General features: G+C 39.2%; 1 protein-coding gene across 4 annotated transcripts in view; it reads left to right on the top strand.

The window, feature by feature from the left end:
* DICER1 (dicer 1, ribonuclease III) overlaps positions 1-26,568 on the top strand; it is a gene marked incomplete at both ends in the record, with an annotated part of 44,780 nt that overhangs the window by 6,526 nt on the left and 11,686 nt on the right. For all 4 annotated transcript variants that reach the window (XM_080706785.1, XM_080706784.1, XM_080706783.1 and 1 more), the window contains 14 exons: positions 1,315-1,787; positions 8,746-8,878; positions 10,584-10,826; positions 11,401-11,555; positions 13,694-13,826; positions 15,022-15,097; positions 15,849-15,988; positions 18,019-18,198; positions 19,048-19,261; positions 20,140-20,293; positions 21,191-21,373; positions 21,612-21,717; positions 22,595-22,770; positions 24,414-25,191. In XM_080706785.1, coding sequence (XP_080562911.1) covers positions 1,315-1,787; positions 8,746-8,878; positions 10,584-10,826; positions 11,401-11,555; positions 13,694-13,826; positions 15,022-15,097; positions 15,849-15,988; positions 18,019-18,198; positions 19,048-19,261; positions 20,140-20,293; positions 21,191-21,373; positions 21,612-21,717; positions 22,595-22,770; positions 24,414-25,191 — 3,144 coding nt within the window. The remainder of the gene's footprint in view (positions 1-1,314; positions 1,788-8,745; positions 8,879-10,583; positions 10,827-11,400; positions 11,556-13,693; positions 13,827-15,021; positions 15,098-15,848; positions 15,989-18,018; positions 18,199-19,047; positions 19,262-20,139; positions 20,294-21,190; positions 21,374-21,611; positions 21,718-22,594; positions 22,771-24,413; positions 25,192-26,568) is intronic.

Below are 26,568 nucleotides of genomic sequence, written 5' to 3'. Positions count from 1 at the left end.
CAAAGCTTGAGAAGCACTGTCCTACTAGTTTGCAGCCAGTTTTGAATGTTAGCACCATATTGAACGGGGGTCTTAATCTCATTCATGTTGACTTTTTTCCCCCCTAGAGCAACAATGTTCAATTTTCCTTTGCCCTGTGAGACTGGTTGTGGATTTCTATTCAGCTCTAAGCTAGAGTTATAAGGGTAACACTCTAGGTAGATACGCAAAGATTAGAATCTAAATGTGGCTGAGATTTGTGTGTGTGTGTGGTACTGGGGTTCCTGGAAGCCCTTCTCCCTCCGGGCTACACTCCCAGACCTATTTTTTTATATTTGGAAACAGGGTCTCTTAAGCCAGCGCGGCTGGCTTCGAACCTGCGTGATCCTCCTGTCTCTGCCTCCCAAGCACGGGGATTACAAGTGCGCCACCATGCCCAGCTGTGGCTGAGATTTTAAAGATGAACCATGCCAGTAATCCCAGTACTTAGGAGGCTGCAACAGGAGGATCACAGGTTCTAGGCCAGCTTCAGCAACTTAGCAAGACCCTGTTTCAAAATAAAGAATAGATGGGCTGGAGGTGTCACTTGGAGGTAGAATGCCTGTGGCTTCAATCCCTAGTACCACAACCACCACATAAAAAATAAATAAACCCCCAAAACCTTTGTCCCAGTGGTGGCATTTTCACTGAACTGATGCTAGAGAACAGTTGTGCAGTGGTCTAGAATAGGCTAAGGTTCACAGCTGGAAGTGCTAACTATAGATTGGCTAGAATTCACCCATCCTTCCTGGTCTTTCTCTTTTCCTATTCATTATAATGTGATATATATGAATGATCAGAGGATGTTTTGCAATGATAAAGTTCAAGGAAAAAGTTCTTGAATAATGAAAATTGCTCAAGTTGCTCCACTTCATAGTTCTTTGCTTAATTTGTCAGGGAGTAAATGAGTCATTTGTGGTTCTGATTAATCACAGATCTCAAATTATGGAGGTTTTTTATAGGTTTTATTAAAATTATACAATCTCATCTTTTCTTTTGTGGTATTGGGGGTGGAACCCAGGGGCTTTCTACCTCCAGGCTATACCCTCAGCCCTATTTAATTATTTTTGGAGGAAGAAATAAATGTTTCTAGACATAGATACATAAAATAGTAACTTCAGCATTTATATTGGTTGACAACATTGGTTTTGAAGAGACAGTTTGAGGACAACTAAAATCCCAGTTGAAACTTCATGTGAAAATGCCCCAATGCCCCATCATTATGTTATCTATCATTTTCATTTGGCTTTTTTCTTCCTCCCTTGTTTTTTTTTTTTTTTTTTTTTTTTTTGGTAGATACTATCGGACTGTCGTGCAGTGTTGTTAGTTCTGGGACCCTGGTGTGCAGATAAAGTAGCTGGGATGATGGTAAGGGAACTTCAGAAATACATCAAGCATGAACAAGAGGAGCTGCACAGGAAGTTTTTGTTGTTTACAGACACTTTCCTAAGGAAAATGCATGCACTGTGTGAAGAGCACTTCTCACCCGCCACACTTGACCTGAGATTCGTGACTCCTAAAGTAGTAAAACTGCTGGAAATCCTGCGCAAGTATAAGCCGTACGAGCGGCAGCAGTTTGAAAGTGTTGAGTGGTACAACAACAGGAACCAGGATAATTACGTGTCTTGGAGTGACTCTGAGGAAGATGATGAGGATGAAGAAATCGAAGAAAAAGAAAAGCCAGAGACAAATTTTCCTTCTCCATTTACTAATATTTTATGTGGAATTATTTTTGTGGAAAGAAGATACACAGCAGTTGTCCTAAACAGGTAAATCCCTCAGGTTAGCGTTTGTTGCCGTGTAAAAGCTTGTATGTAAGTACCCTTTACTTGGTTTCATCCAGACTTCTCGTATTGCTGTATGAGATTGACAGAGGGAATGGTTTTTTTTTTTTTTTTTTGGTGGTGGTACTGGGGTTCCTGGAAGCCCTTATACCTCCGGGCTACACTCTCAGACCTATTTTTACATTTTTATTTGGAAACAGGGTCTCCTAAGCCAACACACGCGGCTGGCTTCGAACCTGCGCGATCCTCCTGTCTCTGCCTCCCAAGCGCAGGGATTACAAGCATGCGCCACCACGCCCGACGACAGAGGGAATGTTTATAGATTCAGTGTAAGGGCTAATTTTGACATGACAAATTTTTTGTCTTACATGATGCTAATTTATCTAAAATAGAGAACAAGTATAGAAAAAAGCTATTAAGCATTTCTTCCTTTTTTTCCAGTTGTTAGCTACAATTCAGATATTAACTTTTAACTACATGTAAGGCATTGTGTTAATCATTTTACACAAGCTTTCTCTTACAGGTCCTTAAGACAAAATTTATCTGGATATTGTAGCTAAGTTTTTATGCTAATATTTTTGCCTAATGTGATACTGTGAAATATCTTTGGTTTTGTTTCTCTTTCCTGGCATACAGCTCCTGGAATCCTTAGAATCTTCAAAGTGGTATGTCTCTTTGTATGCTAATGACATAATTTATGGTGCCAGCTCCTATGTAACTTCAGGATAAGGGCTGGTCCTAGGCAAGGTTAGAGGACTGGGACTTGTAGTCCCAGCACTAACCTCTGGGGAGGTGTCAGAGGCTGAGTTGATCATCATGGTCAATGATTTAATCACTAAATACCTACATTATGAGGTCTCATAAAACCCCAAAGGGCAGCGTCCTGAGAGCATGAGGAAGTTCCTGGAGGGTGGCCCCTTGGGGGAATAATGTGCTTGTCCTGTGGGTCTTGCATCTCTCATCTGTATCGTTTGTAATATTCTTTGTACTGAATCAGCAAATTAAAGTGCTCCTGAGTTCTGTGAGTCACTCTATCCAACCAGAGGAGGGAGTTGTGTGAACCTTGATTCATAGCCTGTGGGTTAGAAGCACAGGTGAAACAACCGGGGGCTTCTGATTGGCCTCTGAGGTCTGGGAGTGGCTTAGGACAGAGCCTGGCCACCCTGTGGGATGTGACATGCTGCAGGAAGGTAGTGTCAGATTTGAATTATGGGACTTTCACCTGGCCTGCTGTAGCTGAATCAATTGCTTTCTTGCTGGGGAAAAGTCACCACACCTTTTGAGGTCACAGAAGTCTTCTGGATTGATAGTTACGGTAGAGGACAGAGGAGAGACTGTTTTCCCCGCATGCTTAAATACTGATTGAAGTTTACAGGGCTGCAGTGGGAAAAATTTGGAACACCTGGATTTGCCATTTGAATTGGTTTATAAATTATGTGTTAAAATTTTCTGATTTGGAAGAGAAAATCAATGTTAGGAAGAATTTTGAGATTATGAGCAAAGGTGACCGTGAATACACATTTTAGATTGTGAATTTCAACCCTTTCCCTTTCTTCAATAAATGTTAATTTTATCCTCGATGTAGTCTAGCCAATAACTTGTACTTATAATTTGGTTTGTGAATGGATATTCTATTATTTTCTGCCAAAAAGGGGGTCTTTATTTTGTACTGAAGACAGTCGACTTTTCTTTGAGATCCATTAATTGGCCAGAGGCAATCTTTAAGAGCCTTTTCTGCAAGTAGTGATCTCTGAGGAAAAATTAAGCTTTGTTTTCTGAGGCAATTTGGAATTTTTTTTTTTTAACTGCTTCTGAATGTTTAGGGTTTTAAATTTTTTTGAGTAAGAAGAAATTGGACTCGAGGGTAGTCATCTGGCAGTTTTCAGTCTGGTAATTTTCATAGTCATTGAGCCTGAACCTTCTGATGAATACGAAGTAAAATAACTTTAGGTACTGAATTACATTTAAATCAGAAGTTTAAGTTTGGGAAGGGACCTCATTGACTATCTAATCCAACCCACTTATCTTTATAAAAAAGAGAAAGTGCCTCAGGAGGAAACGTGATTTGCTTCACATTAAATTGCTAGTCAGTGGCAGGACAACTCTAGAATTCTAATGTCCTAACTCCTCGTTTCCATTTCTTTTTACAATCATCGTGCCCCTGGGCATCAGAACACTGGAAACCAGTGCTTTACCGTGGGACGATGGCCAGCAGACACCAGCAAGCGCTTGACTGACTTGGGATTATTTCTCAGAATGGGGAAAACACATTTCTAGTATCATTTTCTGGGACTTGGAAGGAAGAATGAGAGTTTATTTTCTTTTCCCTATTTTCTGATTTTTTTTTTATTGGCTGTGCTGGGGATTTTTTTTAACATGTATTTTCATGTAGGGATATGTCAGTTTTTATTGCAGGAATATTAGCCTGGAAAGGTTTATCCAAAAACCAATCAGTTACTTCCTATTGGCTTTAAGGATCAGATTAATTGTGATCAACTTTCATAAAATGTGCCTGGAATTTAGTGCTATAGGACAAACCAAGAGCAGTCTGAGGGTTGACTTTATGGGCAGGTAATTAAATGTACAATAGAAGTCTTGTTCCAGTAAGCTTTTTAATAAGCTCAGAAAAGCTTCCTGAAATCCAAATTCTTTCCTTCCATCAGTTTAATGGGAGGAAAAATCCTCCATCAGTGACCAATTTCGTGGGAGCATAAGCTTTTGCAGTACACATGCAGTTTTCTATTCTCTTGATTTAAAACAACAACAAAAACTAATTTACAGCTCCTTCTGAATTCAGTGCTCAGTGTCCTGTTTGCAGCCTTTCCTTTTCCCTTGTATAGGGGTTTATAGGTTACTTTTATATATATATTTAACAAAATTTACCGCACTCAATAAGGGAGGAAGGTAGATGGTCTTACCATATTATAGACGAAGAAACCAAGACTCAGTTTGTGACCCTGCCAAAAGTATACATATCTAGTAGCAGGGATTAACTAGTATTATATGATATTGGCATTGGACAATCTTGACTTTACATGCTGTCTATACCCCTCGACTCCTTTATTTCTAATATCTTTTTTATTTTGGAATAATTTTAGATTTACAAGAAAGTTGGAGAGATAGTACAGAGAGTTCCTGTATTCGCATGCTGACCTAGTTTCACAGTCGTTACCATCTAGATCCTAACACGGGCTCTGCTGCTCGCTCAGGGCCAGGCTATATTTGGATTCTGCCATTTTTCACTCTAGTGTTTTAACCCTAGGTGTCACACGGCATTATCGTGATGTCTGCCCTCTCTCCTCCGGTTCTTGTTTTTGATGAACTTGGCAGTCTTGAGGAATACTGGCCAAGCATTTCAGAGAGTGTCACTACATTTGGATTGTCTGGCATTTTTCTCAGGATTAGGTTAGGGTTGTAGGATTTGGAAGAATACTGCGGGGGAGACATGTCTTTCTGGTCACAGCATTTGAGGGAGCTCACGGTGTCAACGTGAGACATCATTGGTTAATCAGACTCCATCACCTGCTCATGATAGTGTCTGCCAGCCTTCGCCTCTGTAAAGTTGTTTTCTTTGCTTGTTTTCTTCCCCCCCTTTTTTTTTCTATGCTTTGGAACTAAATCCCCAGGTCTAGTCTATCCTGGGAGGAAGGGATTCTTCTCCACTTCCTGATGTATTGTCTGGAATTCTTCTGTAAGGGAAACTTGCCTCTTTGATCATATTTACCTTTCTGCTTATATTTATTGGATCAGTGGACTTTATCAGGATAAGCCCATGTTTATTTTAAACTTTGGGTTATAATCTAATACTATGCTTTTTATTTTATTGCCCAAATTATTTTGGCTTCAGCCCTTGGGAGCTCTTTGAGGTTAGCTTCTGTTCTCTTATCCTCTTTTTTTTTTTTTCCCAGTACTTCCTTATTTGGTGACAAGATGGATGTTTTATTATTCTTTTTACCTTCATAGGTATGATTTACAGGTTACTCTTACATTAAAAATAACACATACACACATACACAGACATCTACATATATAAGTAATAAAGGCTCTTGTACTATTTATACAAGTGAGTAATACTGTTTGTAATAATACAAGTAAGTAAAGCTGCTCCAGTCATAATCAGCCATTTTGCTAAGAGCCCCTGTCCTTTGTCCTTTGTACTTCTACCTACTTTTTGGATATATATTTTAGGAACTTTATTTAACTTTTTAAAGCCTTAGTATCTTCATTCCGGTTATTATTACTAATTACTTGAGTATAGTAGTAATACTTTTCTATTGGTTTGTTAATTTAAGACAGTGTATATAGAAATGCTGTTTTTCACCTGTCGCACAGTAAATACTAACTCTGAAGTTCTTTATGGAATATTTGGGGGATGTGGTAGCAGTATAATGTCATGTGACTGTCAGATGGTTTTTGTTTGTCTTTTGGTAAGATCATAGAGGAATTATATTTGATATCTCATATTGACAAGAAAGTGTGAGAAAGGATATTAGTAGTGGTATTGTTGATAATTTACTTTTAAGTACATAGTAGGAATTTCAGATATTTTTATATCTTTGAAATTTGTTGTTTTATGGTTTTCTCTGTTACCATTGTTGGTCAAATCACAGTTTTTAGAAATTGACTAGTTAAAAAAAAAAGAAATGGACTAATGTTTATTTATATATCCCCTGTTTGGGTTGTGGCTCTTTCCAGTTTAGTTGGGGAGGCACTATGTGTGACCCATAATGTGAACTTAGCTCTGCCTCGAGTTGTATCCAAAGGTCGAGAGTAAGCACGGACGTTTTTTTAAGCAGTTTCACCACTATTTTACATCTACTGAATATAATAAAATTGGTGCCTGAATTGTAATACTTTTAAAAATACTTTATTTTCTTAATAGTGCAGGGTTTTTTTATGTCACTGGAGATGGAACCCAGGGGCCTCCTACCTTTGAGCTACACCCCCAGCCCTATTTTTTATTCTTTATTTTTAAACAGGGTCTCACTGAGTTACAAAGAGCCTCACTAAGTAGCTGAGGCTGTCCTTGAACTGCAATCCTCCTTTCTCAGCCTTCCGAATGCTGGGATTACAAGAGTGTACCACCACGCCCGGTAATAATACATTTTTATAGAATTAGAATAGTCTTCTCTGATGGGTTGGAATATTTTCTAAAAATCTGATTGTTCACTACAAATAGTTTTAGAAGCACTGAGCACTGGAGAACAGTAAACTCAGTTTATAAATGAAAAGAAATCAGATTTTCTCAGACCCATTCCATGGTGTCAAGAAGTATTTAAGTAGTATATGTCAGGACAGTGGGCACTTGTTTTCTTTGCCCTGAAGCCTGTGGCTTTATCTTGGAGGCATGGTTAGGTATCCTTTAAATTCATTCAGCAGAGAAGGAATTTTCCTCTGTAAATAACATCACTATAGGTATATAACATTTAATTTTTCCTTATACACGGTACTTTTATTAATGTGTGTGTTGTTTTTTCTATTCTCTGCAGCTTTGGTGTGGGTGTCATTTAAGGAAAAGTATGTTGCTATCAGTGTTTCCATTTTTCAGTGAAGTGAACTCTGCCAGATTGAAAATTTTGGCAAAGTATTTTCTTTGCCTAATTAGGAGTAAATTGAAATGCATTTTTAAAAAACTCTACGACATGCAAATTGATGCTTAGTTATGTAAACTAAAGTTTGGAGTATATGTTATTTCTAAGCTAATTTAGTTCAGGTTTTAGGCTTTTGAGTTATGCTATTTGTTTGCATGTAATTCTGTTCTCTGTAACTAACTGACCTCAAACAGTTGTTATAATAATTAAACCTTGGAACATAATGGGGAAGTTTCAGGTTCTGGACATTTTAACTCTTGAGCTGGCCTGAACACAACGTTTGCTGATTGGGGGCAGGAGATGGTCTAGATGGCCACTCAGTTTCTTCCCCCTCTTTGATATTAACCTGTTCATCCCCCTCCCCACCCCAAGGAATGGTTTGACTTAAAAATACAATTTTCTATTAGGAATTTATACTATGTAGTATGGCTTCAGAGGAACCATGTGGAATCGTTTATGTCAGGTGTGGAACCATTTATCCTGTGCGCTGAGTTTTTGAATGTGGATATTTCTAAAATAGCTGTAATGGCAGCACTAACTGTTAACCTCTGGTGCCCTTGTAATCTGATCGTGTCCATAGCTCTTTTCCATGTTTTAGCCAGAAGGGTAACTTCAGGTTGCTAGCACTCTGGGCTAATACAAAGGGCCTGTGGGAAGGGAATTGCCGCTCTGGGGCTGGCTCTCCTTCTTCATGATGTGATGGGGTGGGAACCCTTCAGCAGTTGCTGTGCTAAGAACTCTGCTGTGCCCATCTCTGGTCAACGCCTAGGGACCAGAAAGCATTGGGATTGGATAATGAGTGTCTTTCCTGAGGGCTTTGTTTCTAGGGGTGTAAAGTGTGGGTGAGCCCTTTTACCACATGAGGCATTCCCCTTGGTGTCAGGCTCTCTGGTCCTTGCTCTGAGAGCAGTGCCACAGGGGAGGCACCGTGGCTGCTGAGGCCGCTCCTGCCAGAAGCCTGTCAAGTGTGTCAAGAGGTTTTGTTAGAGGTTCTGTGCCAATGCCAAGATGCGTGAGGGTCTAACTAGCTTGGCCCCACTCTGGGTCACATTTCTGTTATGGCAGCATCACCAAATCAGAGTTGGAGGTAATGTGACCATTTCATTTGTCAGTGTTTACACTGGGTCCTGTGTTCGGCATCATGAGCCCTTGGTCCACAGATCTGTGTGGTGAAGGATGGCAGTGATTTCTATTGAAGTTAGTTGGGGAAAAAAAATACCAACACTATTTTCTAGGTATGTTGGCAAAAATACTGTACATGTATTTCTATTTTAGAGGACAGCTTAAAAACAAAAGTTCAAATGTTTTTCCCTCAGCAGTGTTTAACTTCCAAATGTGTATAATTTTCTCAGATTGATAAAGGAAGCTGGCAAACAGGATCCAGAGCTGGCTTACATCAGCAGCAACTTCATAACTGGACACGGCATTGGAAAGAGTCAGCCTCGCAACAAACAGATGGAAGCAGAGTTCAGAAAGCAGGAAGAGGTAGCGTACGTCAGAATGACTACAGGGCAATCTCAGAACATCATGCAGACAGAATGCCTGTAGGAGCTCCCTTTCTCCATCGTCCCCAGCAGTTCCTTTTGCTTTTATGATGTAGGATACTTGTTAACATATAGACCAGCTGTCTCCTGGGATGGTTGTATGGTAAGGTACTTGCCGTAGTTAGAATAGCTGTCTGGTAAATCAGCTTCATGTCTTAATTCTCATTAGCCAGTTCATTTCCCTTTGTTGGACTGATACCACAAAATGACCTCTCTTAGAAGCTATGGATGACCATAGCTCTCTGTAGACTCCATATGGCTAGGAATCAACAAGCTGAAATCTTTTCCTAGAATGTTTTCTTTTTTTCATTTAAAGTTCTACCTTGGTTGACTTTAAATGAAAGTTAAAACATAACACTACATTTTGTAGATTTTATCTTAAATTTGTTCCTGTTTTATAAGGTCATAATAGGAAACACCATTATGAAAATAGTGAAAATTAATATAGTATTCAGTCTTTCAAACCAAACCTTTATATTTAAAGTATATTATCTAGTACTTGAGAGGCTGTGACAGAAGGATCACAGAATCCCAGCCAGCCGCTGGTATGTAGACCCTCCACTACTTGGTGAGGACCTCCACAACTTAGTGAGACCCTGTCTCAAAATAAAGAATAAAAATTCAGCTAAGGGGTGTAGCTCAGGTATAATGCACCTGGGTTCCATTCCTAGTACCAAAAATAAAGTGTATTATTTAAAAGTAGGAGAATAGTTTTTGATAAAGTCATTTCTGTCACAATTTGAGAATGTTCTAGATTTGGGTTGGACAAGACCCACTCTTAGAGATCTGGTTGAAAACCAGCTTATTATTTAACTTAGGGATCATGGTGGTATGATTTTTATATCTCATGTGAAAAAGCTTTTACTTTGTTTTAATCAATTCTAACTTCAGAAATTGAAAGTTTCCCAAGGTGCCAGAGGATAAGCAATCCTCTCCAAGTGAATTAGGGATCTTAGTGATAGAGTTGTTACATTTGGAGATGTTGGCCTCGTCTCCCACACATAAGATAGCGCTTTTGAGGATTAAGATATCCACAGGCCTCCAGAGGTGGGTTTGTTTGGTCACTTGGTTGGTTAGACTTATTTGTGGTCATTAAAGAGACCAGCCCCTTCAATCTGAAGGCTTCCTGTGATTTGTAATATGGCTATTTCTGCAAAGTAGAAAGGCACTTTGAATTCCAGTCACATTTAGTTGAATATTCCTGTCATTAAATCAAAGTCTGTGTCCATGTGGCCATGCATGTGGAATAAATAAATGAATAAGATGACACTATCATCTTATTTAGGTTGCCATTAGAAATGTAGAATGCCCAGCCAGGTGTGGTGGCGCACGCTTTTAATCTCAGCGCTTGGGAGGCTGAGGCAGGAGGATCGCACAGGTTCGAAGCCAGCCTAAGCTACTTAGTGATGCTCTCAGCAACGTAGTGAGACCCTGTTTCCAAATAAAGTATAAAATAGGGCTGGGAGTATAGCTCAGAGGTAGAAAAAGCCCCTGGGTTCCACTTCCAATACCACCTTAAAAAAAAAAAAGAAAGAAATTGTAGCATGCCCAGGGCATATGTCACAAATGACCATTGTTTTTTTTTAATTGTATTGTTTTCTTTGAAAAGTTCTTAGAGTTGCTTTTCTTGGTGGATTTTTTTTTAGGTACTTAGGAAATTTCGAGCACATGAGACCAACCTGCTTATTGCAACAAGTATTGTAGAAGAGGGTGTTGATATACCAAAATGCAACTTGGTGGTGCGTTTTGATTTGCCCACAGAGTATCGATCCTATGTTCAATCTAAAGGAAGAGCAAGGGCACCAATCTCTAATTATATAATGTTAGCAGATACAGACAAAATAAAAAGTTTTGAAGAAGACCTTAAAACCTACAAAGCCATTGAAAAGGTAAGGTCAGAAAATTAATATGATATCTTCTAGATGAAAATAGTTTTAACCAAAGAAATTGTCTCAACAAGGGTGTGCAATGTATATATTTTAAGGAAATTGAGAATGGTTACAAAGACCTGGCATTATTTTACAAAGTGTTTGGGATTTCCCAATAAAATAATAGTGAGAATGGTCATGTGGATCATTGGGGAAGGATGTCTGGATGTCTGGGTAAAGGTTCTTAATTTAAGTGTGGACTATGTTGATTGAGTTGTGGAGGGGAGAATGAGGACATAGTGCTTATAATCAAGAAACACTGACAGCACGCGCACGTGTGTGTGTGTGTGTGTGTGTGTGTGTGTGTGTGTGTGTGTGTCTATTATGCTGTCAGTGTCTCCACATGGTTAGTGTCGGAGGGGATTCTGTGGAAAAAGTTTCCTGCAACTGCAGCAGCTGACTTTGGAGTGTTGGAAAATGTTTAGGAGAGAGAGCTATGTCATGTCAGAAGAGCCTTTTTTGTAGATACGGAGGCAGACAATTCACATGGCCAAAAACATACTTGTTCTCATCCTAAGTTCTTTGAAATGTTTAGATCTTGAGAAATAAATGTTCCAAGTCAGTTGATGCGGGTGAGACTGACGTGGATCCTGTTGTGGATGATGACGATGTTTTCCCACCCTACGTGTTGAGGCCTGATGATGGGGGTCCACGAGTCACAATCAACACAGCCATTGGACACATCAATCGGTATGCTATCAAATCATTTGTGCAGAAACCTGAGTATTGCAAGAGTTAAGTCTAAAACTGTAAGAATTACATGGTTTACATTTTTTAATCACAAGTCTTTTTATGACTCAGTATTTTGATGAGAAAAAGCAAACAGCTTTGTGTAGTAATATTTAGTACTCATTGATGAGGCTGGTATGATGAAAGCATGCTTTTAATTAGATTTAAGTAAATTTTATAACACTGATTTTTTTTCCTAAAATTGAGATTTGCTCTTTTGCAACATAAGTGTTGGGTCATGCTGACCTTTCCATCAACAATGAAGAGATTATTAATAAATTTTATTTTAAAATATGTTCTGATTTTCTTTATTCTGAACTGATAACATTCTAAGAAAAGCAGATACATAACATGTCAGGATAAATTGTATTTAGAAGCAAAATAAAGGAATAAATATTTTATTTTCTTTAATCTTTTGTTTTGAAACAATTCAGGATTTCAAATATTGGCAGAAAACAACAAAGAACCCCATATGCCCTTCACCCGGAGAGGCTTTCAAGTTTCTCAGGCATGTTCTGAGAATGGCCCAAGCATCCTGTCCAGTATCACAGTCAGCCTAGCTGGCTCCTCTTCTAAGTCCTCCCTCTCTGGCACCATCTTAAGTCATACCTTGACTTAATGACCTTGAACTTTTGAAGATTACATGCCAGTCATTTGGTAGCCTGCCTCTCAATTTGGGTTTATATGGTATTTTTCATAATTAAGCCCAGGTTAGACATGAACTAATGTGTTCTTCTGTCCAGACTAACTGCTGCTTTGTTCCCCTATTGGTGATGATAATATTGATCACTTGAGTAAGATCTGTCAGTATTCTCTACTGTAAGGTTATCTTTTACTTACCCCTTTTATTAGTAGTAAATATTTCATGGGAGCCATTTTGAGACTATATACAACTTACTCCTCTTCCCAGTTGACCCATTGGTGTGATATTCATTGATAATTCTTGCCTGAATTGATGATTAAGATGGCTACTGAATGGCGATTTTCTAATTCCATTATTCTTATCTCTGTGAACTATTTTATTTAATGGATATAAACTATCCTTTTTTACTGACTTTGATGTCAGAAGTTTTTCAAATTTGGCCAATGCGAGTTCCTTCAGCTAGCTTCTGTTTATTTAAACATGTCACCATTGTCTTGTTGCATAAGATGTTCTAGACTCAACCTGAATACATTCTTGATATTGATGTAGTCTTAATATTGGTGTTTTCTGAGGAGCCCCAGTATTCCTTTTAGTGGGTAACAAGTTACACTTAGAAACCAAGATCTGGACAGCAGCTGTAGTCATTCAAGCACACTACATTGTTGCTGTAAGGCTTTTTAGTGGGCAGAGCTAGAATGCGTGCTTGTTTATTTTACATATAAATTTATCTGTTTAATTCACGTATGTATTTACATCTGTATTTATCTTTATCTCTATTTTTGGTGCTTCTTTGTTCAGTATGATAGTAGAGGATTCATTCTAGATTTCGTCTTTTCTTTGTACCTTTTCTCCTATAGTGAGAAGTCTGGTTCTGTTGTCTTTGAAATGGTCACTCATATGCTTGGTCTGCCTGTATGGACCAGTCTCTACTCCGCAGGCTGCCCTATTTGCCCTCAATCTGCAGGAAGAACAAGGGCACCACAGGACTGCTGCCCATTCCAGCACCGCTCTCTGGGCCAGTCTCCTGCTCTCTCTTGTTCTCATGTTCTCTTTGTCAATACTGGGCTGTCCTTCTGCCCTCTGTTGATGCCTTCCGTACATATGCCCTGCTAGCCAGTTATTAAAGGAACAAATGCCGGTGGTGTATTTTGTTCACAGATTCAGAACAGTACTTTGTATGCTGCACAGGATGGTAACATTCGGCACATGTGGCTATTTAAATTCAAGGTCCAATTTAAATTAAAATAAAGTTAGATTAAAATGTAGTTTCCTAGTTGCATATTTCAATTTCAAGTGCTTATAGTTCTAATTGGCGGTTTGAAGCAACAGACTGTACTAATTCAGTAAAGAGAAGAGGGACATAGCGAACCAAACTTGAGTTTGTGAATAGCAGTACAAATATTTCCATCTACTTCTCATTTGTATATTCAGCTTCAGAATTTCCTTTTCTTCACAGATACTGCGCTAGGCTACCAAGTGATCCATTTACTCATCTAGCTCCCAAATGTCGAACCCGAGAGTTGCCTGATGGTACATTTTATTCAACTCTTTATCTGCCGATTAACTCACCTCTTCGAGCCTCTATTGTTGTAAGTTTAGAAAAAGAAATGATTGGGTGGGGAGAAGACTCAATGAAGGAAACACTTCCACGGACATGATGTACATGCACCAAGTAAATGATTAGTGCCGGTCTCAGTGTCTTGCTGAGGAGGGTGAGGGGCGGGGTGAGCTGGGGGGCGCCCACCTAGTGCTGTGGGCTTGGATGTCTCCATCACAGCATGGTGTGTGATTACTGCGCACCGAGAAAAAGAACTAAGTGCATAAGCATAAAATAAGTTATTTAAAAATTATAAAAAAAGTTTTAAAATACGCTTTTTATATTTTTTCTAACTTGTAAGAAAGACAGGCAAGTTAGAAATTTGGTATTAAAATCTACTTTGAAAATTAGGTTTATTGTCTTTTGTAGTCAATTATAAATTCAAATTTTCGATAGACTGTGTAATTTACACTTTCTTGGAATTGGTCTAGATGACCCTGACGTTTCCTTCAGGTTGGCTTTGGTATTTAAAGTGACAGAGTTCATTAACTGTAATTGAACTGCTCTAATTATGTTGGTATTGACCACTCAGAATTTGTCTTTTGTATCATTTCTGTCCTTGCTCCCAGCACTGATTTGCAGGTGTTTCAAAATGACTAATATTTATTGCATGTAAAAAGCTGCTCAGTGCTATTAGTCTGTTATAGTTTTATTACAATGTCTTCATTTTCATCATATATTTATAGATTAGTGAAAATAAGATACTTTAAATTTTATTGAAAGGACATAAGTATTTTTACTGGACAGAGTTTTTTTTTTTTTTTTTTTTTTGCGGTACTGGGGATGGAACCCAGGGGCCTTGTACCTCCGAGCTACACCCCCAGTCCTATTTTTAGTCCTTTTCATTTTTTTAAAACAGGGTCTCACTGAGATGTGAAGGGCCTCGCTAAGTAGCTGAGGCTGTCCGCAAACTGCAATCCTCCAGTCTCAGCCTCCCAAATGCTGGAATTACAAGCGTGCGCCACCACACCCAGCAACTAGACAGAGTTTTTAAAGATTGATATTTTAAATATAGAGATTATGGTTTTTCTTTTTAAAACCTTTCTGGCATTTTTCAAAATAAAGAACTTTGTTTTGGGAAATTGAACTTTGTAGATACTGAGACAAAGGTTTTGTAGAAGTTTTATGTGTTGGCCATAATATAGCTATGGGCATATGGATTGGAAAGGTTTTTTTGTTATTTTTAGGGCCCACCAATGAGCTGTGTACGATTGGCTGAAAGAGTTGTAGCTCTCATTTGTTGTGAAAAACTGCACAAAATTGGTAAGTAAACATGTTTGAAAAACATGTACATAAATTATAAACATTATTTTAAGAAAAGCATATTGAGGACTTGATGGGTTTCTGAGGAGTTTGTAGGCTGCAAACTTCCTGCTGTTCTTCGTGTGCTTTGTTGAATATGAATAAACATATAGAACTGAAAGGACCCTGCATTGTTGTGGGAACTCTGTTTTCTGCAGCTTAGCTACAAACAGCCTCCATTTATTTGCTTTCATTACTGACTCCTTTTAAATACACAAAGGTCTTCTGGTAACTATTGGATGATCAGTCATAAACACTACGTTTAATGTATTAGTCTCAAATTAGTCTATACTAGAGTAGAAAATAATCCCTTCCCCTCCTTCTTTAAACAAGAAGGCTTATTTATATGGCATTTTGTTTAGAAGTGGTGTGTGCTGTTTCCTGTTTCGTGGTGTGTGGCTGTGGGTGTGGGTGTGTTTTGGGGAGTGAACCCAGTGACCTTTTGCATGCTAGATGAGTCCTCTGTCACCGAGCTACCGCCCCAGGCTTAGATGTTTCTATTTATGAATCTTAGAATTTGCAGTCCTGCTCACATCGATAGTATGTCTGCCAGAAGATACACATCTGATTACTTTATTAAAGGCAAAGACACTGTAGTTTTCATTGCTCGTCCCCTTTTTTCCTAACATCGTGCTCTTCTGTGTTATTCACTAATTAGAGCAGGACTCTAACTCTGGCTGGCTTATGTCAGTTCTTCTTTTCAATTGCTCAGGTGAACTGGACGAGCACTTGATGCCCGTTGGGAAGGAGACTGTCAAATATGAAGAGGAGCTCGATTTACATGATGAAGAAGAGACCAGTGTCCCAGGAAGGCCGGGCTCCACAAAGCGGAGGCAGTGCTACCCCAAAGCAGTCAGTATTGGTTAGGACTGCGGCCTTCCTGACTTCACTTCTTTATCAAATCTAAGTCCCCTGCTGTCCTTGCAATTCCTTGTAATTCAGCTTCCTTTGTGGTTCTTGGCTCATTTTTCCAATTCACAACTTCTCTCAGATTAGTCCTCTTACTTTTACTTAGAAGATCCTTGTTTTTCTGGTTTTGTGGTTTTATTTTTTTTTTATAATAATTTTTGGACTCGCCAATCAGATTCTACCCAGAATTCTTTCATTTAAAGAGACATTGTTTGTTTCATTTATTTTAGTGGTATGAGTCCTGTCTTAGTTACCCTTGGCATAAGGCAACAGGAGATGGACATGATGGGACAGGCAAGGGAAGGGTGCTCTCTCCACACACTGGGTAGGCAGGGAGGCAGGAGCACAGGCATCAGCAGGAGTTGGGTATATAATACTTGGGGTGGAAAAGATTATTTTAGTGGAATACATATTCTTGCTCTGTAACATTCTAGCAGGCTTTACACGTTAAAACATCTGAGTATGACTTCTAGTTATAGCCAGAATTGACCAAAATATTTATTTTAAGATATTTTTAAATATTTTACTTAATAAGAACTCCAAACAAGAGTAAAACTTGGCTTTATATTTTCATCTTAGCCTAAATGTATGCCTCTTTTGTTTCGTTTTTGCAGTTTTTACAGAATTTCACTTTAAAAAATATTATATCTAGCTTGGCGTGGTGGCGCATGCTTGTAATCCCGGCATTTGGTAGGCTGAGATCAGAGGATCGTGGTTTGGGAACACAGCCTCAGCTACTTAGTGAGGCTCTTTGCAACTCAGTGAGACCCTGTTTCAAAATAAAGAAATAAAAAATAGGGCTGGGATGTCACTTGGAGGTAGAAAGCCCCTGGGTTCCACCCCTAGTACTGCAAAAATAAAATAAAATAAAATATAGAATATAAAAAAATATATATCCCCCAGTACTTAAAAAAAAATGTGTGTGTGTGTGTGTGTGTGTGTGTGTGTGTGTAGCCAGCTAAGCATTTTCAAGATTCAAAATCTCATTTATTTACTGATTGATTTATATCATGAGTGTTATCCATTTTTGTGAAATTGTTGTTTTTCTTATACCCAATTTTCCTATTGGACTAGTTTCATATGATAAACACCATCAGTGACAAGCATAGCACTGCTGTGTGTCCTTTGAACTAATGGATATGTTTTATATGTTTGTGCTATTGCTTAGCTAGCACTTCTTTACCTTTAACTGTAGATAAATGATTTGTTATTGGGTCTTAGAAACTGTAAGACTCTAATCTGTAGGGCTGTTTTCATATTAAAAGCTTAGGTCAGTTTGAGATAACTTAATTATAGCTCACTCACATAATGAGATAGCTATTAAAATGCAGATACAGATGCAGTGAAAGATATTATCATTGTAGTAATGGGGGATAAAATCAGGTTATTTTACACATACATATGCACACCGTTCTGTGTTGTGTGCTTCCACTTGTATTAAAAATGTGAATGTATATATGTTTACATATTTTTATACATAGAAAAAAGTTTAAGGAATTATAAAGTATATAAAAATATTGTTGAAAGTCATCTTCAAGTGATAGAATTGTATGTGATTTTTAAAAAATTTGCCTGTATTTATTTTCTGATATTCTGCAGTGAGTAAATACTTTAAAGGCTTAAGGAACAAAAGAGTTTTCCAGTCTAAATAAATAGGTCAAGTAGATAATATTTTTAAAAGACTGTACTATATTTGATTATTTTCTATAACTTGGGTATTAGCTGTAGTTGTAGTAAACAGTGTGGTATAACAAAGGTGACCTATGGCCACTGTGCTGATTACAAGACTTCACCGTGCAAAATGCTGACTTCCCCAGTAGAGTTTAGTACTTAAGAGGTCTTGTTTGCTGAAATTTTCTTAGCACTTTTTAAAATCAACATTTAGTATAGCTAAGAATAAATTTCTTTTCTTACCAGTATTTAGAATAGATTTATACTTGAGCATGATGCTTAATTTTTCTTTCCAACTGAAGATTCCAGAGTGTTTGAGGGATAGTTATCCCAAACCCGATCAGCCCTGTTACCTGTATGTGATAGGAATGGTCTTAACCACTCCACTACCTGATGAACTGAACTTCAGAAGGCGGAAGCTCTATCCCCCTGAAGATACCACAAGATGCTTTGGTATACTGACAGCCAAACCCATACCTCAGGTAGGCTCTCCATAAGACTGCTGCCATTCAAAGTATTTTGACTTTTACTTTTTGTTGTTGTTTTTAAAAGAAAAGGAAAAAGAAAACTAGTAGTAAGTGTACTAGTATTGGGAAGAGGTTTTAAAATGTATTAATGTATCAGTATTGGGAAAGATGTCCAAATTTAAAAATATATCTTTTATACTGAGAAAGCCGGGACTAACAGGAAGGAGGGACTTGTAATTTACATTTCTAAAAGAAGGCTGGAGCCAGAGATGGGAGGAAATCCCAGATCCTGGAGAAACAATTTCACACATCTTGAAGGGATAAAACAAAAGGTAGAGGCCTGTGTTTGGAGACAGGACTGCTACCCCCTCTCAACCCAAATCCACCTGGAGAGATAGCAAAAGCAAAGCAGGGGCTGGAGATAAGGGGTAGCATTATCTCCAGGTCGGGATAAATCACTTAGTAAACTGGAGTTCTATGGTATTTTCATTCGAATTGCCCGCCTGTGCCCCTCTCCAGCACAGGGCTGTAACTATCTCTATATTTCTATCTTTTTAATAAACTTCTTTAAATCTTCAGCAGCTGTCCAAGCGATGAATATTTATTCTTAGCTTAGGACAAGAATCCACGGTTTTTCTGTCTGTCTGTTTGTGTGGTTGTGGTGGGGGAATGACTTCTCCCCTCACACACCAAACACATTTCATCCGCAACAGTAAGTGCCTTTGCTACCTTAGTATGTTTAATATTTAAAGATGGAGCTGTGTTTTCTGTTCCCATGGTAGAAGCATCATTCACTTCTGAAGTTCACTATAATAGTATTATATTGACTTTGAGAGGTGCTTGTTTTGTTTTGTTTTTGCTAAGATTCCGCACTTTCCTGTGTACACGCGCTCTGGAGAGGTCACCATATCCATTGAGTTGAAGAAGTCTGGCTTTACCTTGTCTCTCCCAATGCTCGAATTGATTACAAGACTTCACCAGTATATTTTCTCACATATTCTTCGGCTTGAAAAACCTGCACTAGAATTTAAACCTACAGATGCTGATTCAGCATACTGTGTTCTACCTCTTAATGTTGGTAAGAAAGGCCCACACTTTATTTATTTTACGGTACTGGGGATTGAACTAGGGACGTTCTACCTCCAAACTACCCCCTCAGCTCTATTTTTTTTTTTTTTTTTTTTTGTGGTACTGGGATTTCTGGAAGCCCTTCTACCTCCGGGATACACTCTCAGACCTATTTTATATTATTTTTTATTTGGAAACAAAGTCTTTTAAGCCAGAGCGCCTGGCTTTGAACCTGCGCGATCCTCCTGTCTCCACCTCCCAAGCGCGGGGATTACAAGCATTGTACCACCCCACTCGGTGCTTTATTTTTTATTTTGAAACATGGTCTCCCTGAGTTGCAGAGGGCCTCACTGAGTAGCTGAGTCTGTCTGTGGGCTGCAATCCTCCTGTCTCAGCCTCCCAAGTACTGGGATTACAAGTGTGTGCCACCCACCACTCCTGGCTAAAAATGTATTTAATTATAGTTAGTGAAACCACACCCAACTAAAGTGTTCATTTATAGGAACTATAAAATAAAGTTTTGCTTGATAATTACTTCATTGTATACACTACAAAAGTCTCTTACTTTGATAACTCTAAATTAGACACATATAGCTGGATGTGATGGCGCACGCTTGTAATCCCAGTATTCAAGAGGCTGAAACCAGAGGATCGTGGTTCGCGGCCAGTCTCAGCTACTTAGTGAGGCCCTCCGTAACTTAGTGAGACCCTGTTCCAAAATAAATAATAAAAAATAGTGCAGGGGGTGTAGCTCGGAGGTAGAATACCCCTGGGTTCCATCCCCAGACCCACAAAATAAATATATAAATAAATAAATTACACACATATGCTAGTACATAAGTAAGAATCTTACTTGACTATATTTTTACAAACCTTTTCTTCCTTAAGTGAATGACTCCAGCACTTTGGACATTGACTTTAAATTCATGGAAGATATTGAGAAATCTGAGGCTCGCATAGGCATTCCCAGTACAAAGTATTCAAAAGAAACACCCTTTGTTTTTAAATTAGAAGATTATCAAGATGCAGTTATCATTCCAAGGTTGGTATTTAATTGGGAAGGAAATGGTGGCGAATCTTTGTTTTAAAAGGTGTGATTGCGCATTGGGAGGTAAGCAGGTTATGACCTTAGTGTTGTTAGTACTGGTGGAAGCTGCAGGCATCTTTCTTTTTTGGTGGTGAGCCTGCCTTCTCTGGATTACTTGCTCAAAGAACAAAACCGAAAATACTGTAGGTGAAGGGTTACTTTGTAAAGGTCAGACCATCTAATGTTGGTAGTCTTTCTTCCTAAAACCTCCATCCTTTTAAGCCTCAAAGTTTTATAGAATTTGATCATAAAATTAATTTTGCTTCTTAAAATTTCTATAGGAAATAATATATATAAAACAAGAATTTTTTTCTTATTTTGTAAAAAGAGAGTGAAGTTTGAGGGCAATAAATTAAACACAGGCATTTCAAAGAACTGAAATACTGGCTGTAATTCAGTCTTTCTTTGATTTTTCATTTTTCCCCCTTTTCCTTTTTGGGGGGCACCTCACAGCCCTATGTTAAATTAGACTACCAATATACTCTCATTATCATAGGTAACATAGTAAGATATCTCATGTGGCGAATCTCTGCCTCTAGTATTATTAGTAATGTACAAAGTAGTCACTTAGTTGTTTGGCTATTATAAGTTTTCTCTTTTCTATATTGAGGAAGTAGATATTTGAAGGTACCATTAAGCACTCATAATTATCAAAGTATAGATATCTAGAAAAAGAGGAGAATGGAGAATTAGTTTTTACTTGATAGAAGTGGAGCTCTTATTATCTAATGTTCACTTGAAATATATCCTTAACCTTCTGAATCCATAATTTGTGTTTCCATATTAAAACAGTTGTACTTTAAGCATAGGTGACTTACATGAAAAAAACAACTGATTGTTTCTCCTCTTTAGATACCGCAATTTTGACCAGCCTCATCGATTTTATGTAGCTGATGTATACACTGATCTTACCCCACTCAGCAAATTTCCTTCCCCTGAGTATGAAACTTTTGCGGAATACTATAAAACAAAGTATAACCTTGACCTGACCAATCTCAACCAGCCGCTGTTGGATGTGGACCACACATCTTCCAGGTAAGAGCTTCAGAAATGAGCTGTAGATTGCGCGTGAGGCTTTCTTGGCAGGTCAGGGCCACGTGCAGGCTCACCGTGGCCAGGCCCTTGGAAAGCCTGTGGAGACTTGCCCGCCCGGGGAGTAGTTCAGGAATCTGCAGTCTAAATGGGCTCTCAAGTGATTTGTAGCAACACAAAACCACCGTGAGAATGTACTTGTTTTTTTCTGTTTCATAAGATTGTTTTCAAATTTTTATAGACTTAATCTTTTAACGCCTCGACATTTGAATCAAAAGGGGAAAGCTCTTCCTCTAAGCAGTGCTGAAAAGAGGAAAGCGAAATGGGAAAGTCTGCAGAATAAACAGGTAATTGTAGTTAGTATAAGTGACTATTTTTACATATAAGTTTCAGTTTTATATTACCAAGTTAACTGAGTGATTTATCAATTTTTGGAAAGTCACTTAATTTTTAGATTTTATTTTACTTTAATTCATATTTTATATTGAATTTCACTTCAATCCCCTCTTTATCAAGTATTGAGAATTTGCTTTTATCCTTGGTCCTCTGATGTAATTAGATCACAAAATTATCCTCTTAAGTTCTCAGTTACATCCCATTTGGACTTAAAAGTTTTTTTTCAAAATATTTTTTAAGCCGGGCATGGTGGTGCACGCTTGAAATCACCACGCTTGGGAGGCTGAGACAGGAGGATCGCACAGGTTCGAAGCCAGCCTCAGCTACTTAGTGAGGCTCTCAGCAATTTAGTGAGACCCTGTTTCCAAATAAAATATAAAATAGGTCTGGGAGTATAGCCCAGAAGTAGAAAGCCTTTGGGTTCTATCCCCAGTACCAATAAAATTTAAAAAAAAAAATTATATATATATATATATAATTTTTTTTTTTTTTAAAGCTGACATGGTGGTACACACTTGTAATCCCAGCATTTGGGAGGCTGAGACCATAGGATTATGGTTCACAGCCAGCCTCAGCTACTTAGTGAGGCCCTCCTTAACTTAGTGAGATCCTGTTTCAAAATAAAGAATAAAAAATAGGGGAGGGAGTGTAGCTCGGAGGTCAGTGTCCCTGGGTTCCATCCCCGGAACACCCCCCCCCCCAATTTTTTTTTAAATTAAATTTTTCTAGTAGCATTTATGATTCTCATCTTTATTAGTGAAATTGGTCTTTTGTTTTTGTGTGTATGTGTCTTTGCTATATATTTTATCTCCTTTTTGTACTCAAAAGATACTGGTTCCGGAACTCTGTGCTATACACCCAATTCCAGCATCACTGTGGAGAAAAGCGGTCTGCCTCCCCAGCATACTCTACCGCCTTCACTGCCTTTTGACTGCAGAGGAACTGAGAGCCCAGACGGCCAGTGATGCTGGGGTGGGAGTCAGGTCACTTCCTGCAGATTTTAGGTACGCTTGTGCTATTGGGAAGAAAGAACGTGCATCATGAAGTCCTATTACAACTTAATCCTATGCAATTAAGCTAAAATTTTAATTTTACCTAAAGAATCAAAGGAAAATGTAGGTGTCTAATACATTAAAAAAAAATGCATTGTTTGACTCCTAAGTGAAAATCTGCACTTTGGGTCATTTGAGCCCTCTGTCTTGTCAAGTTTCAGAAGGGGGGCAGCTCCTAAGGCAGAAATTATCTAAGGGTAAAAACAGTAAATGATTGCTTTTTTAAAAAAACCAGATATAAGCCAGGCGTGGTGGCGCACGCTTGTAATCCCCGCGCTTGGGAGGCTGAGACAGGAGGATCACACAGTTTCGAAGCCAGCCTCAGATACTTAGTGAGGCTTTCAGCAACTTAGTGAGACCCTGTTTCCAAATAAAATATAAAAAAGGTCTGGGAGTATAGTATGGAGGTAGAAAGCCTCTGGGTTCCACCCCCCAGTAACACGAGAAAAAAAAATAAAAAACCAAATATAGCCAGGTGTGGTGGTGCATGCGTGTAATCCCTGCGCTTGGGAGGCGGAGACAGGAGGATCGCGCAGGTTCGAAGCCAGCCTCGCTGGCTTAAGAGACCCTGTTTCCAAAGAAAAATATATAAAATAGGTCTGGGAGTGTAGTCCGGAGGTAGAATGGTTCCATTCCCAGTACCACCACCAAAAAAAAAAAAAAAAAAAAAAACAGATACAGCCCAGTGTGGTACTGCATATTTGTAATCCCAGGATTTAGGAGGCTGAGACAGGAGGATCCCAGGTTTGTGGCCAGCCTCAGCTCTTAGTGAGGCCCTCTGCAACTCAGTGACATCTGTTTCAAAATAAAGAACAGAAAATAGGGCTGGGGGTGGGGGGTAGCTCAGAGGTAGAACGTCCCTGGGTTCAGTCTCCAGTACCGCAAAAAATAACAAATAAAACAAATCACCAGGTGTATAGTAAAAAGCACTTGCCTCAGGCCTTGTCATCACCATCTTCCTTCCATTAGTAAAGTCTCTGCATCCTAAAGGAACGTTTGCTTTAACCTCTCAAATTATTTTCATTATCTAGTAGACAGGCCAAATGGTCCAGGGATTGACAAGACTTTAGAATATTATGTTACTGATCAGGTTTATATTTATTGAATATCTGTTATAGTGCTAAACATTAGTTTAAATGATGGAGCCTATGCTAGCTCATTTAATGTTTAGGACAGTCCTGTGAGGCAGGAATGATTAACTGCACTTCCAAGTGCAGAAGCTGAAACACAGGAAAATGTTCTAAGTTACCTAAAGTTTTTCACCAAGGTAATCAGAGAGCTTGGGCTTTCACCCATAAAGCCTGTGGCTGCCAGGTTCTGCAGGCTACCTCCAAGCTACCTAATCCTCTCAGTCACAACACAGTACTAACGAGCATGAATTAAAACCATAGAATAAATAAGCCATGTCCTACTTTATAATTGACCTTGTACAGAATCTGAAATAATGTTGATTTCTGTCATGGAAACTTGTTTCTTTTCTAATAGTAGGAGTATTTGTATAGCATTCTTTCTTTTTTTAATCTCTAAGTTCAAGTTGTTGACCTGAGCCTAGTCCTTTTGAAGGGTCTGATGAAATTATGAAAATGTCTTTGCAGATACCCTAACTTAGACTTTGGGTGGAAAAAATCTATCGACAGCAAATCTTTCATCTCAATTTCTAACTCCTCTTCGGCTGAAAATGAAAATTACTGTAAGCACAGCACAATTGTAGTCCCTGAAAATGCTGCACATCAAGGTGCTAATAGAACCTCCTTAGAAAATCATGACCAAATGTCTGTGAACCGCAGAACGTTGCTCAGCGAGTCACCTGGTAAGCTCCAAATCGAGGTTTCAACAGATCTTACAGCAGTTAATGGTCTTTCTTACAATAAAAATCTTGCCAATGGCAGTTATGAATTAGCTAACAGAGACTTTTGCCAAGGAAATCAGCTGAATTATTACAAGCAGGAAATACCTGTACAACCAACTACCTCATATCCCATTCAGAATTTATACAATTATGAGAACCAGCCCAAGCCCAGCGATGAATGTACTCTACTGAGTAATAAATACCTTGATGGAAATGCTAACAAATCTACCTCAGATGAAAGTCCTATGATGGCTGTGATGCCTGGTACGACGGACGCCGTTAAAGCGCTCAAGGGCAGGATGGATTCTGAGCAGAGCCCTGTTGGGTACTCCTCAAGGACTCTTGGCCCTAATCCTGGACTGATTCTTCAGGCCTTGACTCTGTCAAATGCTAGCGATGGGTTTAACCTGGAGCGGCTTGAAATGCTTGGCGACTCCTTTTTAAAGCATGCCATCACCACGTATCTCTTTTGCACTTACCCTGATGCTCACGAGGGCCGCCTTTCATATATGAGAAGCAAAAAGGTAAGATGCTGGTGTCCTAATGTAAGCATTTGGTCCTTCAGTGTGCCTGCAGTGGTCTGAAGTGTTGGGTACCTCAGGGGATGGGCAGGTGTTGCCACAGAGATTGCTCCCCCAGCCAGGGCAGCTGCTCTGCCCCGCGGGGGCCAGCCGAGGCCATGCGGACCCATGCAGTGGGTGACTCCCATGAATTCTTTATGCAGGTTTAGCAGTTTGCTTAGGGGCTGTGTGCCTTGTTGTTAGAAGTACAGTTCAGATAAACTTATTTGTGCAAGTGTCTGTCCTAGATCTTAAGGAAGACAGAAAGAAATAGGCAGCATGGCCATTCAAGGGCCCATGCTTTACCGCAGCTATGTGCGTCTTGGCCAACAGGTGTGTGCATGGTGAAACTTCTGGAGGAGCTCTTCAGTGTTCCTGCGACTCGGGCAAGGGGAGAGTGACAGGCTTCCTAGAGCTCAGTTTCCTTCCAGTGTAAAGAATGACGCCAGAGCTCTGAGTAACTGCTTGAGAGCCCCAAGAAAAGGGGCATTCTTAAAGTTAGCGTGCAACAAAAGTGATTGAGGTTAAATATTCACATGATGATAAAAGGTGGTACAAGCCGAAAGAACTTCTGTGACCAATAACTTACAAAGCTGCTCGCCATCCTCAGCACTCAAAAGGAAGGGCCGTCGCTCGTGAGTCAGGGAGGGCGTTAAAGGAAGAGCTAGGTTTCAGTGTATAGTCAGAATGAACCAATGGCAGAGAGTGTTTGTGCTCAGTGTGTGAAGCTGGATACTTTCAGCAGTGCGAGTAGCTGAGGAGAGACTTGGAAAGGCGAGGGCGGGCGGGCTGCACGGTGGAGGCCTTAGGTGCTAGACAAGGCGCTGGCTTCTAGTCTGAACACCACAGGCACTACTGAGGGGATTTTGAGCAAGGGACTTAACATTAGTAAGCTGATAGTTTTTCAAATGACTAATCTGTAGAATGTAGTCTGGGTTGATGAGCAAAACCAAACTCAACCAGCTGGATTTCTTTCTGGAGGTGAAGAGGCTGAGGTGAGGGATCATTTCAGAAGAAATCATAATTTTAGCTAGCATGAACCACTTTTTGTACCAGACCCTACTTTAGTTACTATAGATAAATAGGTAGACAGATGTAGACACATAGAAAGTAATTATATTGCCTACTTTAATCCTTTTTTAGAATTAAGTATATGCTTTTATTATCTCATTTTTGTAGATGAGAACTAGTGAAGCAGAGAGGTTAACTTGCCGGGGTCATGTGGCAAGGGGAAGGGTGGGGTTGAGCCCACGCTGTCTTCGGGTGCCTTGCCCTTCACTGTCACCCTGGCCTGCTCCTGGCACTACCTAATACCAGGCACTCTGCTGAGCATCTTCTAGA

The sequence above is a fragment of the Muscardinus avellanarius genome (genome assembly GCF_963383645.1).
Source record: "Muscardinus avellanarius genome assembly, chromosome: 12".
Lineage (NCBI taxonomy): Eukaryota > Metazoa > Chordata > Mammalia > Rodentia > Gliridae > Muscardinus > Muscardinus avellanarius.
Note: the sequence above shows the minus strand (reverse complement) of the source record. Positions and strands in the feature narration are given on the sequence as shown.